The following is a 14,800-nucleotide window of genomic DNA, read 5'->3' as shown; positions in this document are numbered from 1 at the left end:
TGCTGCTCTCTTGTTTGATTAACTGGTAAAAGGGCTAATTTTTAGAGAGGAAATTAGAGGTTTTGGAAAGTTTAATTTCATGCATATGCTTGTGTTAGGCCAATTTTATTATATTTCCATCACTATTTTATCCGTGGAACTGGAGCAGCTGCTGCTTTCGATTTGCAGCCACCAACTAAAGAGTAGGAGAAGATGATGGGGAAATGGGAAGAAGTCTGAAGGATTTTGGATGTTTAAAAGTGAGACAATTATATACATTTGAAATTAAATCTAGGTACCTTAATTTTTCTTTTTTATTCAATTGTACTTATAAAGTCATTGTCATTTCTCTATTTTATCATGAGCAAATTAGGAATGAAAAGCTGATCTTGGGTAAGCATTTTTGGGAGGAAAAACTGATTCTTTTATGAAGATATTGGTGTTGTGGTAGTGAGGCATTTAAGATAAATATTATTATGTATCAATACCTAAGTTTTTTTAACTTAAGTCAAAGTAATCTCTTTTATTCCTATCCTCCTGATGTGATCTATGGGCCATTACAACTGAGAGCATAAATTTTGTTTGGTCGTATGATAGTGATAAAAAGGAGAGGAAGAAGTGTCTATGAGAAGAGACCCATTTAAGGTAAATGACAATTGAGATTTTTGTGTTAAATTATGCCTGAATTGAGATTTTATTGAAATTTAGAGAGAATTATAGTCTTAGTTTGTGTACTCTAAACGTTGAGTTCGACACGAGCTTGTGGTAATCATGTCACGAGGTTATCCTGTCAATTAAGGTGCGCGATACTCAAGTGCTAATGTAAGAAACAAACCATATTATAAGATTATTGTTTTTTTACTTGTAGCTTTATGCTCATTTATTAAGTATTAGCACATGAAATTAACATTTAAAAATTTTTGCATAATGCTAAATAACTGCATATTTAATAGAAAGGAAAGGTGAAATAGAAAAAGTTGATTTTATTAATATCATTCTATTCTTATGCCTACAAAATAAATGACTTGCTTGTAGGTTTGTTCACATAAATTGTAAATATATATGAAAAATGATTTTAAATTGATAAAATAATCAAAAGAATGTCATAAGTTTTATGATACATAAACTATTTTACAAATTATCTACGTAGAGAAAGATGTAAGAGCATTTTTAAAATTTTCAACTCTTGATATTGAGAATGGAGTGAACATTTTGGTATTAAGAGAATTATTGATATGAGTTATGTTAGGAGATGATCAACCTCTATTAATGTTTATTGTAGCTGTTGGGTTTGATGATTCTCCAGAGAAATGAAATAAGTCAAAGCTTTTGCAAGTACAAAATTACATTAATAAGATAAGAAAATAAATAATAGGAATACAAGTACAAGTATAGACTTACTGATGATTGCTTATGCGACTAAATGAAACATGTGCTAATTATAGTTTGATTGTCACTGGTTACTACTTTTATGCCTCATTTACTACATACTCCTTGTACTTGATGAATTAAAATATTCATTCTTTACTACATACTTGTTGTATTTTAAAAGCTAAAAAGATGCTTGAGGGGTGGAGGAAGAGTATTTTGGTCTCCATTTTTAAGAATAAAGGGGATGTACAAGAGTGTGCAAATTATAGATGAATTAAGTTGATGTGTCATACTTTAAAATTATGGGAGTGGGTAATTGAACATAGGTTAAGACGTATTACAAATATTTCTCATAATCAATTTGGATCTATGCCACGCAGGTCTTCCATGGAAGCTATTCATTTATTGATAGGTTTGATGGAGAAGTTTAGAGATAATAAGGAAGATCTACATATAATTTTTATTAATCTAAAAAAAAACTTGCGATAATGTTCCAAGAGATATCCTTTGGAGAGTTCTTGAGAAGAAACTTGAGAGTTCTTGAGAAGAAAGGTGTTGATATGACTTATGTTCAAGTCATTAAAGATATGTATACTAGAGTTGTTACTTGTGTTTGAGTAGAAGGAGGATTGACCAAATATTTTCTTATTTTTTGTTGGATTTCATCAGGGATTGGCTTTATGCCCATATCTTTTTGCTTTAGTTATGGATGGTCTTACTAACATTTACAGGAGGATGTACCTTGGTGTATGGTTTTTGCTGATGATATCCTTCTCGTGGATAAGATGAGAGAGAAAACTCAGGAAAAAATTGAATTATGGAGGTCTACATTGGATTCTAAAGGCCTTCGTTTGAGTAGAACTAAAACTGAATACATGGAATATAATTTTAGTAGTAGTAGTTCTAGTGAACGAAATGTAACTTTGGTTGATCAAATTATTAAAAGGCGTGAACGCTTTAGATATCTCGGGTCTATTGTTCAAAGTGATGGTGATATAAATGGGGATGTTATTAGTAGAACTCAAGTTGGTTATTTGAAGTGGAGGAATGCTTCGTGTCTATTATGTGATAGAAAAGTACCGCTTAGACTGGAAGAAAAATTTTATAAGATGGTTGCGAGACCTGCAATGCTCTATGACATTGAATCTGGCCTTTAAAAGAGAAGCATAAAACTAAGTTTAAGTGTTGTTGAGATGAGAATGATTAGGTGGATGAGCGGCTTTACACTTAGAGACAAAATGTGAAGTGAATATATCCGTGATAGGGTTGGTGTAGCTTCAGTGACGGATAAAATTTATATATCCGTGATAGGGTTGGTGTAGCTTTAGTGACGGTTAAAATTTGAGAAAATCGTCTTAGATTGTTTGGTCACATTAAGTGTCGACCATCTGATGATTCGATTTGGAGAGTAGATGTTTTAGATTTGACTTACGTTAAGAAAGACAGAGGTAGAGATATTGTATAAAAAATGATCTTAATTTATTAGAATAAAATGAAAATATGACACTAAATAGGACGCAATGGAGAAAAATGATTCATATGGCCGACCCCACTTAGTGGGATAAAGGTTTTGTTGTTGTTGTACTGATACTTATACTAGTCATTGACTAGCACACACATTATTTCTTTTTTATTTATTGAATCTTACTTTAACTTTGATTACTTCATTAAGCTTGTAGCTTATTTCAATTTAATTTTGTTTTCATGGAGTGGTAAGGAGCATTACCACAATTAGTAAAGTAGTATGATTTGTACCGTTTTAATTTAAAAAGATTTTGGTGGATTTTGAGGAATTTTGGGTACGTGAGTTTGTACTTAAATATGTAGCAGCTCTGTATATGTTTCATGAATTAATTATACACGATTTCTTTTGAATTTGATATGAATTGATATAGAACTATTTGGATAGTAATTGTCTGTGACGTTTGAGTTGCACCAGTCCTCCGTACACTTAGTCCTAATTCGTGCAAGTCAATACAAGTTTTGGTGGGAATTGAGCTAGGCTGAGTCATCCACCTTTGCCGCACCATTGCTTGATTTGAATGGAGGGTTAGTTGTGTTGTGACCAATACTTTGTAAATTGAATTCAAGTAGGTATTTTTGGAGTTGGTTAATCATGCTTAAGGTCTTTGTTTGAACTTTTCTAAGCCTGCAATTTTTGTTCTCCCTCTGAGTGACATACTTGAGAATTTTCCGTGTTCATTGCTTTATAGGCCTCACTTTAAAAAATGACATTCCGCCCTTGATGAGCTATAGGTGATTCCAAAGTTTAGTCAAAAGCCACATGTGGAAAGGTCTCAAAATAATTAATTCCCTAAATCTGGACATTGAGTGGGTTTTATAGCGGTCAGTTATATGATATGGATCAAACGTGATCATAAACACCTATTAATAATAAATATTTTTGGCTTCAGCAAATGGTGAACTACATGAGGTAATATTCGTGGATATATAGAAGTGATTAATAGAGGGATCATAACAAAAATTACCATTTTGAGTTCTGGAGTGACACGTAGATACATTTAATAACACTATGAAAAAGTTTATCCCTTTAAAGAAAAACCTTAAAGATTTTGTGTATTTCATTGAAGATCTTACAACCCTATTTATATACTTGGATTTAGGTTACTCTTAAGTAATTATATTTGGTGAAATGACTAATTATAGAGTGATTACTTGAAAAAAATTTCTAGGACATATATACAAAATAATTAACCATATTTCAGCGTCTGCAGCTATTATAAAAATTGACTCTGTTTACAGTTGGCAAATATTTATTCCTCTTCAATCATGAGCGGGACTATTCCTACTATAGCCCCACTAATTGCTACCATGTCCACAAGGATAGACAGCTCGCATGCAACTTCAAAGATTTCCATGTTGACCCTGGGAAAGCCACCAACAAAAAGAACCGAAACCAAAGAAATGAAAGATTGAGGTAAAAGTAAGTTATTAAGAATTAAGTGAAAAATAAGGAAAGTTATTAAGGATTAAGTGAAAAATAAGGGCATTGCCCCATTGCAGGAAATGGAGAACCAATTTGACGTGATAGCAGATTTATGAATTTTGTATGAAAAAAAAAACTTGGCCCTATGCTTCTCTCCATTAAATTCTAATGTGGAATAAAGCAGACTTTGCAAAGCACATGAATTGATCACTTTGTTTTATGATTTACAGCTTAGAACGATCTATTATTGCTTCAATCTGAAAGTTTAGTGTGAGAAAAATATGCTTCTCTCAGCCATAATATAATTTTTTTATAGTCAGGTTGAAGAGAAGCTTAAATGAGGCTGGAAGATATGCTTGATAGTACTGAGCATTTTCAGAGAAAGCTGGATGGAGCTTTTTTAATTAAGATGCGTGGCAACTATAGTAGAGAGGCTTGTGTTTATTAGTTGAGGGGTTGGTGCAATAATTTCCATGTTGTTTTTGATATATGCTAGAAAAAAAACAGAATTATCTACTGTATTATGCATTGACATAGACGTTGGTTATCTGTTTATTTATTCTACATGGTAAGTGTGGTTCAACCCTCATGCAAAATAAGTCCGATTCTTATAAGTTGGCGGGGAAGTAGATTAGGAACTTTTTTGTGCAGGTTACATCATTTTTCAAGTTTTCACCTGATGTAATGTGAAGCTCTTCATCGACTGATTGCTATATTGTTGTGTTAAGATTTTTCATAATCTTAATATGGCTAAAACTTAACTTGGCTAAAAATTCATAACACGTCTCTATTATATCTGTTATAGTGTCTTACAATGATTTCCATTATAAAAAAAAATGTCTTTTGAGTATTACTAGCTAAAGTTCGATTAAGTTTTCAAGTTTACCAAGTTCTTAATGATCATTTTTTATTAGTAAGTGCCAAAATAATCACCAATATTTTAAAATTGAGCTCTAATCGTCCTCCATGGGGACTATTTCAACCCCAATTTAAGGAGATTGAGGATTATTTCGGCACTTTTATAAACTCTGGGACTAAAATGGCCCCATATAAATAGTCATGGACTGTTTTGGCACTTTGCTTTTTTTTTTTTGAAGATTATATTTCTAAGGAGATTGAGGATTATTTCGGCACTTTTATAAATTCTGGGACTAAAATGACCCCATATAAATATTCATGGACTATTTTGGCACTTTACTTTTTTTTTTTTTGAAGATTATATTTCTAAATATTATAAATATTTTTATATATGAAATAAGACCGTGTAATCCACTTGGGTAGCTGTACATTGAAGATTTAGCTTCTTGTTGTCTCTGTCATGTTCTGTATTGATATTCTTTATTTGAATCAGTATGCCATATGTTTCTCTCAGCCTTAACATGATTATTAAAGCATTTTGACTTCTTTTAAGTACTTGGTTTGAAGAGTGCTGCATCTGTTTTTGTTATTTTTAGGTTTATTAATTTATTAGTAATGCTCGTCGGTGGTTAGTGAGAGATATGTTTTTTATTAATGTTGAATTGATGATAATGGTTCTGTTTTGTGAAGTAATAAAATGGCCACGATAGTAAATTGGCACACAGTGCCATTTCTTAATAGGATTTATTTGGGAACTAAATAAAAATGATTTTTGAGTAATTTTAATTTGCTTCTACTTGATTTCTTAACATATTTCTGCCTTGGTATTCACTTGGGCACGGTAAAGGTTGGTGAGTAAAAGCCTCAATGCCTTTGGACTTGTTTGTTTCTCAATGATTATTGTTATATTCTCAGATGATTTCTTGTTGTTTATGTTATTGTCGATACCTTTGTTTCCTTTACTTGTATCAATGGTTTCTATCAATTAAGAGATGTGTATCATGGAAGCAACCTGTTTTCTTTTTCAGTTTTGGATAAGTAAACTTCTGCCCGTAAATTCAAAATGGAAAGATGAAAAACTGCTTAAGGCTATAGAAACTTTTAATGTGTTATTTTGCCATTTTGTTGTCCGTGGGTTAGTTTGCTCTATGAATTCCTTTTTATGGAAACGTAATTGATGTCATCTATTTTGCAGTACATGAGGGGTGATATTATTACTCACGGCTTAGAAAGAGCCATTTCTACTGGAAATTGGGATTTGAAACGATTTAAAATGAACCGGAAAGGGGTATCACAGGTATTATTGGTTCTGTATTGCATATTAATTCTCGCATGCTTGTTTTGTGCTTATAAATACCGTTCTCTTTATATAGGTTCTGTCAAGGCTTGCTTTCATTGCAACCCTGGGTTACATGACTCGTGTTTCACCCCAATTTGAGAAAACAAGAAAAGTTAGTGGTCCAAGGGCCTTGCAGCCTAGTCAGGTAAGATCTTGTGAGTTTAGTGTGGTATATCATGTACTGCTACCATTTTTCTTATGCAGTCTTACGTGTTTACTTTTACCATTTTATTGCTTTTAATTCTTTTTGTCTCTTCAAGGCTATCTGATATTGTTTTCCTTCTATAGTGGGGCATGCTTTGTCCATGTGACACACCCGAAGGAGAAGGTTGTGGATTGACAAAAAATCTTGCATTGATGACACATGTTACATCAGATGAAGAGGAGGGTCCTCTAATTGAATGGGTTGGTTTTCAGTAGCTTTGGATTCTTTTATTTTTTTCCTCCCTGCCTTCTGCTGCTGCCTTTTATATGAAAGCCTGACATATTTGATGTTTATTTACTAATTAACTGAACTGATTGGCTGGTTTAAAATTTTCTACTATTTAGCAACAAGCGCTGAAAGCTTGTCATGATCAGTCATTACTAAGTTTAGAAGGATTTTGAATATAATTTCTTCTTAAAATTTTTGGATATAAACTTACTATTTTGTTGTTTATGCCAAGTAGTACAAGTGTTGATTGAAATCACTATGTTTCTATTAGTAATTATTGCTTAAACATTTTAAAAAGACAATTTGAATTCGAGTAATAATGATATGCATGATTATGCTATGACTTTGAATTATTCTAAGCTGATAGTGTATACCATGTATGGAATATATTAGTTTGGGAGGATACTACCTATTTTTTTCGTTCTTTGAAATTCTTAAAATAACAAAAAATGGGAATGCTTAGCTGGATGTATTGGAAATTGTTAGATAATAAAGTATGGAAAAACCATAGTAAATATGTGGCTAGCAAGCATTTGTTGAATAGATGGCAATATAAAATTGATTGAGGCGGTTTTCATTCTTGCACTAGAGAAAAAGATAGCAGTGCTTATCAGACTGGGATTTAGATTTCTTGTGTGAAGACTAGAAGGAAAAAGTGGTGAATGATACTATGCTCTTCAAACAAACCTACTCAAAAAAATTTAAAAGACCTCATATAGCTTATGTGGATGCTTGTCTTAAACTTTGCCCTTTTTATTGCATAATGGAAGATGCACAGTCATGTACATCAATCATGAATATTATATCATTATTTAAAAATTGTTGTGTCATGATAGCAAACTAATCGTTAGCTGGCCAAGTTCTACAAACGCCAACAGCTGAATCCATGAATGGAAAATAGCTTTATTGATTTCTACTTATACAGTCTAGATTTGGTATTGGCAAGTTTCACGTTTACAGCTTTGCACTAATAAAATGCCATTACTAATGGCTTGTTAAAAGCTTAGTAATGATTATAGTAGTTTATAGGCTTAGGCGGTAGGTTTTCCCATGTGTATGATAAAATGCACTGTTCTTGAGAGAATGACATGGAAAATATCCTAGTGAGCACACATATAATGGTCCTTATAGAGTGTATCACTGTTTCATCATGGCAAGGTGGAAAAATAAATGGAACAGTTGCTTTCCTTATAGAGTGTATCACTGTTTCATCATGGCAAGATGGAAAAATAAATGGAACAGTTGCTTAGAAGGATACTTCGGTGATGCTATGAAAATTGTATTTTCTTATATGGTAAAAATACAGATTAACATTTTCAGGAGTATAAGTTTGGTTTTTTTTTTATTGTTTATTATTTTTTTTTTTTTAAGGATTGAAAATTGTAATTTTAATCGAGGCTTTGATTGTCTTTTCCTGACATATGGATAATGTCTTTGTTAGAATGGACATCCTTGGCCAAATGGGCAGTATCTTTGACAAGATTACATTGCTAGAGGAGGGCATTTGCGGCAACACCTTGGAGGTGACGAATGAGATTTAATAGTAACATTTAATTATTAATTAAGTTTATTATATATATATATATATATATGTAATGAAACTCCCATATATAATGGTGGCGTATTCTTTGGCTCTGCTAGGGTTTGCTCCCTCTGCGTTTCTATGGTGTCGAACGTAGTTTGGTGGCTCTGGTGGCTACGGAGAGGTCTTACGCCGGCGTCACCGCTAGAGGTAGTGCTGTCGGTATCTCAAACAATCTGTTGTTTCCTTCGGCTTTCCATGGTTCCCTCGTTCTCGGTGGAGATTACAATTTCATCAAACGTTCTGATAAGAAAAGGGGTAAGCTCGCTCTTTATCTTTCGAACTCCGAGAATACTATTCTTGCCTCTTCGGGATGCCCAACGTTAGTGGGGAAATTTTTCCCCTCGTTCTCGGTGGAGATTACAATTTCATCAAACATTCTGGTAAGAAAAGGGGTAAGCTCGCTCTTTATCTTTAGAACTCCGAGAATACTATTCTTGCCTCTTCGGGACGCCCAGCGTTAGTGGGGAAATTTGTTTATGGTCATCTCAAATTAGATTTCATTCGCAAGCATTTTGAACTCATGAAATTGGTCGGTGGCTGGAAAATTGGGGCTTTGGAAGGCAGACATATTTTGATTCATTTTACTAGTGAGGAGGATTATGCTAGGTTGTTTGTCAGGCGTACTGTGCATTTTGATTATGTTTTGATGAAAGTTTTAAAGTGGTCGGTCGATTTCGACCCTTAGGCTGAACTCTCTGTTATTCATGTTTGGATCAGGCTTCCTGGTTTGAAGTTTCATCTTTTTAACCATGAAATACTTTTCTCATTAGCTGCTATGTTTGGTAAGTCTATTATGTTGGATGCTCTGACCTACACATTGTCCAGACCCTCGATGGCGAGGATCTTAATTGAACGAGATGTCACTTTACCTCCTCCTAACAAGGTCTGGATTGGATCCGAACACAATGGCTGCTGGCTATATGTAATTCTTGAAAAACACCCCCCTATTGCTCACATTGTCGCATGTTTGGCTATGGTCCTGTACAGTGTTTTCATCTTCACCTAGAATTACGCAGAAAGAGTTTAAAGCAAAATAAAAACTTTGAGCGAAATATTGAGAGAGTTAATACCCCTGGTATTAACCCCGATCTGCCTGACTTGGATGCTAGTTCCACTGTGCCTGTCTTGGGTGCCTTGCATAGTATTGATGTTGATCCTATGGGGACATCCACTTCCGTTGTTTTACATAGGAGCAATGGTTTGAATCTAGTGGAGGGTGGGGTGCCTGCTGCCCGTGCTACTCTTGTTTCTTGTCCTGTCTCTCGGCATAATGAGGGTGTTTTGGTTCGGCCTTTCAGCCCCGGGTGTTGTGGCACCTGTTAATGCCTCACATTTGGAAGATGTTTCAAATCTGTTGGGGGATGAATGACAAGTCCAGAAAACAAGATGGCGGAAGAAAAGGGGTAATTATGAATTGGCTAATCTTAAGGTTGGAAGAACTTTGGATGAGGTTGATCATTATTATTCGAAGGGAGAACATGGACATACCCAGACTAGGGCATCTAGAAAGGGCACTTCGTCAACTCATGTTTAACATCTTAATTTGGAATATCTGGGAAGTTGTGGATTCTTACTTCCTGGGTAGACTTAAATTAATTTCAAGGATTCACAAAGTTGGGATTTTTTATATACTGGAACTGTTAGTTTCTTCTCTGGATGCTTGCATTCTGGGTAAATTTATTTTTTTTTTCTTTCTTCAACTGTTCTATTTAGAGTTGGGTCTATCTCAGTTAGCATTTTTGTTGTTGATGGCCAATTTGTGCATTGTTTCTTTAAATTGGAGGATTTCTCGGGATGGTTAACAATTGTTTTTGCGGGCACCTCGAATCCTACTCGTTTCGATCTTTGGAACAAAATTAGACAAATGGGGACTTACACTCATGATCGATGGATGATGGGGGGAGATTTTAATATGATTCTTCACCACTCGGAGAAATTTGGGGGCCGCAGAGTCATTTCTTCCTTGATAGACCATTTTAGTGAGGCTTTGGTGGATGCTGGCTTGTCTGATTTGGGGTTTGTTGGCTCCTAATTCACTTGGAAGAAGGGGAAGACTTTCCAAAAACTGGATAGATGTTTTGGGAATCAGGCATGGAACACTGATTATGGCTTTTCTCAGGTTCAACATCTTTGTAGCTCAGGTTCAGCTCATAATCCGCTTATGATTATGGCTTTTCTCAGGTTCAACATCTTTGTAGTTCAGGTTCAGCTCATAATCCGCTTCTTTTATCCTTTGATTTCTTTAAGAAAGCATCTAGGTACCATTTTAGATATCTGAATGTTTGGGCTAAGCATGAGAGTTTTCTGAGTTTGGTTGCTGCAAATTGGTGTTGTTCTGAGGTGGGGAGCGCATGGTTCCGTCTTTGGAAGCTCCATAAAAATGTGGCAAATGTGTTGAGAACCTGGAATTGGGAGGTGTTTGGCGATGTCCATGAAAGAGTCACTAAGGCTGAACGTTGGGTTAATGTTTTGCAGGAGTTAGATGAGTCCTCTGCTGACCTAGTTCCTCAACTTCAGGAAGCACATAGGGAGTTGTTGGAAGCCTCCTGTATGGAGGAAGAGCTTCTGCAACAAAAAAACGGGGGAGATATATTTTACTCAGAGTGACAGGAATACAAAAATTTTCCATGCTTGTATCAAACAACGTAGAGCCCTGAACACTATTGTTTGCATTAAAAACGAGCTTGGAGATTGGGTCACAGGCGATCAGGAGTTGGGTGAGAGTGCTATTCAGTATTTTACTAATCTTTTTAAAGCTCAAGAGACTACTGGCACTATCAAGGCTCATTTGTTTAATGATGTCCGACATTATACTGGAGAGTTAGAGCTCTGTGGTATTCCCCCCGAGGAGGAGATTCTTACTGTGTTTGCTGAAATTAACTCTAATAAATCCCCGGGCCCAGATGACTTCACATCTGATTTCTATATTAAATGTTGGAACATCGTTAAAAAATATGTGGTAGCGGCCATTCAAAACTTCTTTTTGGGACAGGCCCTTGGGAAATATTTTTCGTCTCATTCTCAAGTCGACTCAAAAAACTTCGTGGGATTATTTTCGTCCTATATCTCTTACTTCTGTCATTACAAAAGTTATTAGTAAAATCCTTGTGAAATGTCTCCAACCTCACTTGCAACATTTGATTTCCCTAAATCAATCGACTTTTATCCAAGGACGAGGTATTACTGATAATATTATGTTGGCCCAAGAATTAATTTATGATCTTGATAAGAGGTGCAGAGGTGGTAATTTAATCTCTAAATTGGATATTCACAAAGCCTATGATTCTCTGAGCTGGGAGTTCACACTGAAGGTACTCAAAGAAAGAGGGTTTCCTTCCTCTTTCTGTAAGCTTATTCACACTTGGTTTCTTTCCAATTACTATAGTACTCTTATTAATGGTAATATGCATGGTTTCTTTACTGCTGGTTGTGGGATTAAACAGGGTGACCCTCTGTCACCTGTTATTTTCATATTAGTTTTCGGTTATTTATCCCGATTACTTGGTGACATTTTCACCTATGCTCCTTAGTTTGTGTTACCCATCTTGCTTATGCAGATGATGTCATTCTATTCTCCAATGCTTCCAAAAAAGCTGTAAGGGAAATTTATCATGTGCTTGGAGAATTTTAGATGGTTTCGGGTTTCCAGTTTAGTGCTAACAAGTGCCACCTTTATTTGGGGAACTCTGTTAATAGGGCCAATGCTAATTGAGTGGCCAATTTCACTGGTTTTTCCATCTCTGCTCTCCCTTTAAAATATCTGGGGATCAACCTCCTTAAAGGTAGTAGGAAACAAATTCAATTCGATGAGGTGGTGGATAAGATGCGGAATCGGATCCTAAATTGGAAAAAAAATTTCTGTTTCGGAGCATGGATTACTGTTCTTCGAAGTATTTTGTCAAAGTTTGTCTTTATATTCCTTACAAGTCCTTCACATTAAGAAGAGTTCACAACGTGTGCTTGAAAGATGTTTCAATATATTCTTATGGGTTGGGGGCTATTCGGGCAGGAGATGGTTACCTTGGGAGAGGGTGTGTAAACCTACATTTGTAGGCGATTTGGGTTTCAAGCAGCCCCACCATATGGCTGATATAAATTATTTTAAACTTTGGCTTAATTTTCTCCAAGGGGAGTCTTTATGGGATTCTTTTATGCTGAGTAAATATTGTTACAATTGCAATCCCTCTTTGGTTACTTGGTGGATGGGAGATTCTTGAATGTGGAAGAGGCTTTTACAAGTCAAGGACTGGGCCAAGTCTCTCATTTTCTGGGATCTGGGCCACGACAACATATCTTTTTGGCATGATTCTTGGTCCTTTGTGCCTTTTCATTCGGGGGAGGAGTTTAATAGAACTCTTCTTGTTGCAGATACATGGTTTCTGGGAGAATGGAACTTACCCCTCCATAAGCAGTTGGTTGGGGAGGAGGATGTTATGCTTACTGCTTACATTCCTATTGAGCCGCATAAGAAAGATTCTTCTATGCTTAAAAATAGATCAACCAATGTTTCCATTTCCAAATATATCTACTCTAAATTACACTTTTTCAATGAGCTTACTTGGGGGAAGAACATTTGGAGTCCTGCACTAACCCCTTCCATGTCCTTTTTGGTGTGGAGAATTTTCCATCACATAATTCCTTGCGATGATATTTTTAAATTAAAAGGGTTAAGACTTGCTTCTAGGTGTCTGTTGTGTATGGTGGCGGAGGAGTCTATTGAACATATCTTTTTCTTATGTTCGTTCTCTTTGCAAGTTTGGAGGGGGGGTGGGGGCTTTGGTTGGGTCTCAATTTAACACTTGCATGGGATTTAATTACATCTTGCGATCTTTACAATCCGGATCACAAGAGAAAACATATATCCATTTATAGTTTGTTGGTTTATATGGATGACTCGTAACGCTAACAAGCATGAAGGTAAGAGTATTATGTGGGTTAATGTGATCTCCGATATTATTGCTTATACTCACAAAATTTTTAAGTTGACCCCTTTGAAGGACACTTTCTTTTCAGGTATCCCTTATTTTGAAGCTTTGAAGACACCTTGTTCTCTTGGGGTGAGGACATCACAACTCCCTATTTTGGTGAGATGGCGGCCTCCCCCTATCGGATGGGTGCAGTTCAACACGGATGGAAGTTGGAAGATTACTAATGTTGGTATAGGAGGCATTGCTAGGGATGAGTGTGGCAAATGTCTTCTTTTTTTCTCCTCCCTTTCTGTGACTAAAACTCCATTGGAAACTGAAGCTTGAGCGGTTTTGATGGCCGTATCGATTGTTTCTCTCCTTAACTAGTAGCAAATTTTGATTGAATCTAATTCTAATATTTTTATTGACATCATTACTGACAACAGAGAAGTTTTGTGGGACATTTTATATTACATTAAGCGAATTAAATTTATCTCTTCACATGTTTCGATTCATTGGAGTTTCACTTACAGAGAGGGAAATCAGTCAGCTAACTGGCTGGCCAATGTTGGTGGTACTGGCAGCAATATCGTGGTTGGAGCAATACCACCCTGAGCTCTGCATACTTTGCTGGTTGGGGACTTGTTGGATGGCGCGTTTGTCCGTGCCTAGAGTGGCGTTTTGTGGTTCAGGTTTTGCCCTCATCTATTATTATGCCGCCTGGTCTTTTTTCTGATTATATGTGGGTTGTTTTTATATGATTTGGTTTACCTGCTTGGGTTATATGTTTGTTGCCCCGAATCTTTTATCTGTCTGTTTTGTTCTGTTTGGCCTCGAGGATGACGGTGATGGACGCCTGGCTTGGGTGTTTTGCTTTCTTAGTGCTTCTTTTCGGTTTACTTGCATCGTTGGGGTCCTGTATGGCTTTGCTAAAGGTTTTGAGTTTTTTGGAGAAGCTTTTGTTTCTTGGGAAGCTCTCGTTTTTCGATCTCCAGTCTATAGTGCAGGTCAAATTTTTGGAGCAGCTTTGGTTCTTGGAGAAGCTCTCGGTTTCAGATTTTGTGGGCTCACTTTTGTGTTTTTTTTTTCCGGGGTATATGTCTGTTGGGCATACAATCTCTTTTTTTTTGTTTTAGTATACTCTTTTTTTTGTATTGTTGAGAGGGGGGGAGCGTTATTTGGCTCCCTACGCACACACTTATATGGGCTCCCTACGCACACACTTATATGAGTTATATGTAGGGGTGTAAACGAACCGAACACGAACGAACAAAGCTTGTGTTCGTGTTCGGTTCGTTTAAAATTTAGTTTGTTTGAAATAAGCTCGTGTTCGTTTCTTAACGAACGAGCCGAACACGAACCGAACACGAGCTGTTCGCGA

The 14,800-nt window shown here is 35.8% G+C and overlaps 1 protein-coding gene across 2 annotated transcripts in view; it reads left to right on the top strand.

Annotated features, from left to right (window-relative positions):
* LOC110021985 (DNA-directed RNA polymerase III subunit 2) overlaps nucleotides 1-14,800 on the top strand; it is a 171,106-nt gene that overhangs the window by 92,949 nt on the left and 63,357 nt on the right. For both annotated transcript variants that reach the window (XM_020720733.1, XM_020720734.1), the window contains 3 exons: nucleotides 6,351-6,452; nucleotides 6,529-6,639; nucleotides 6,783-6,899. In XM_020720733.1, coding sequence (XP_020576392.1) covers nucleotides 6,351-6,452; nucleotides 6,529-6,639; nucleotides 6,783-6,899 — 330 coding nt within the window. The remainder of the gene's footprint in view (nucleotides 1-6,350; nucleotides 6,453-6,528; nucleotides 6,640-6,782; nucleotides 6,900-14,800) is intronic.

The sequence above is a fragment of the Phalaenopsis equestris genome, unplaced genomic scaffold, assembly GCF_001263595.1.
Source record: "Phalaenopsis equestris unplaced genomic scaffold, ASM126359v1 Scaffold000159, whole genome shotgun sequence".
NCBI classification, from domain to species: Eukaryota; Viridiplantae; Streptophyta; class Magnoliopsida; order Asparagales; family Orchidaceae; genus Phalaenopsis; species Phalaenopsis equestris.
Note: the sequence above shows the minus strand (reverse complement) of the source record. Positions and strands in the feature narration are given on the sequence as shown.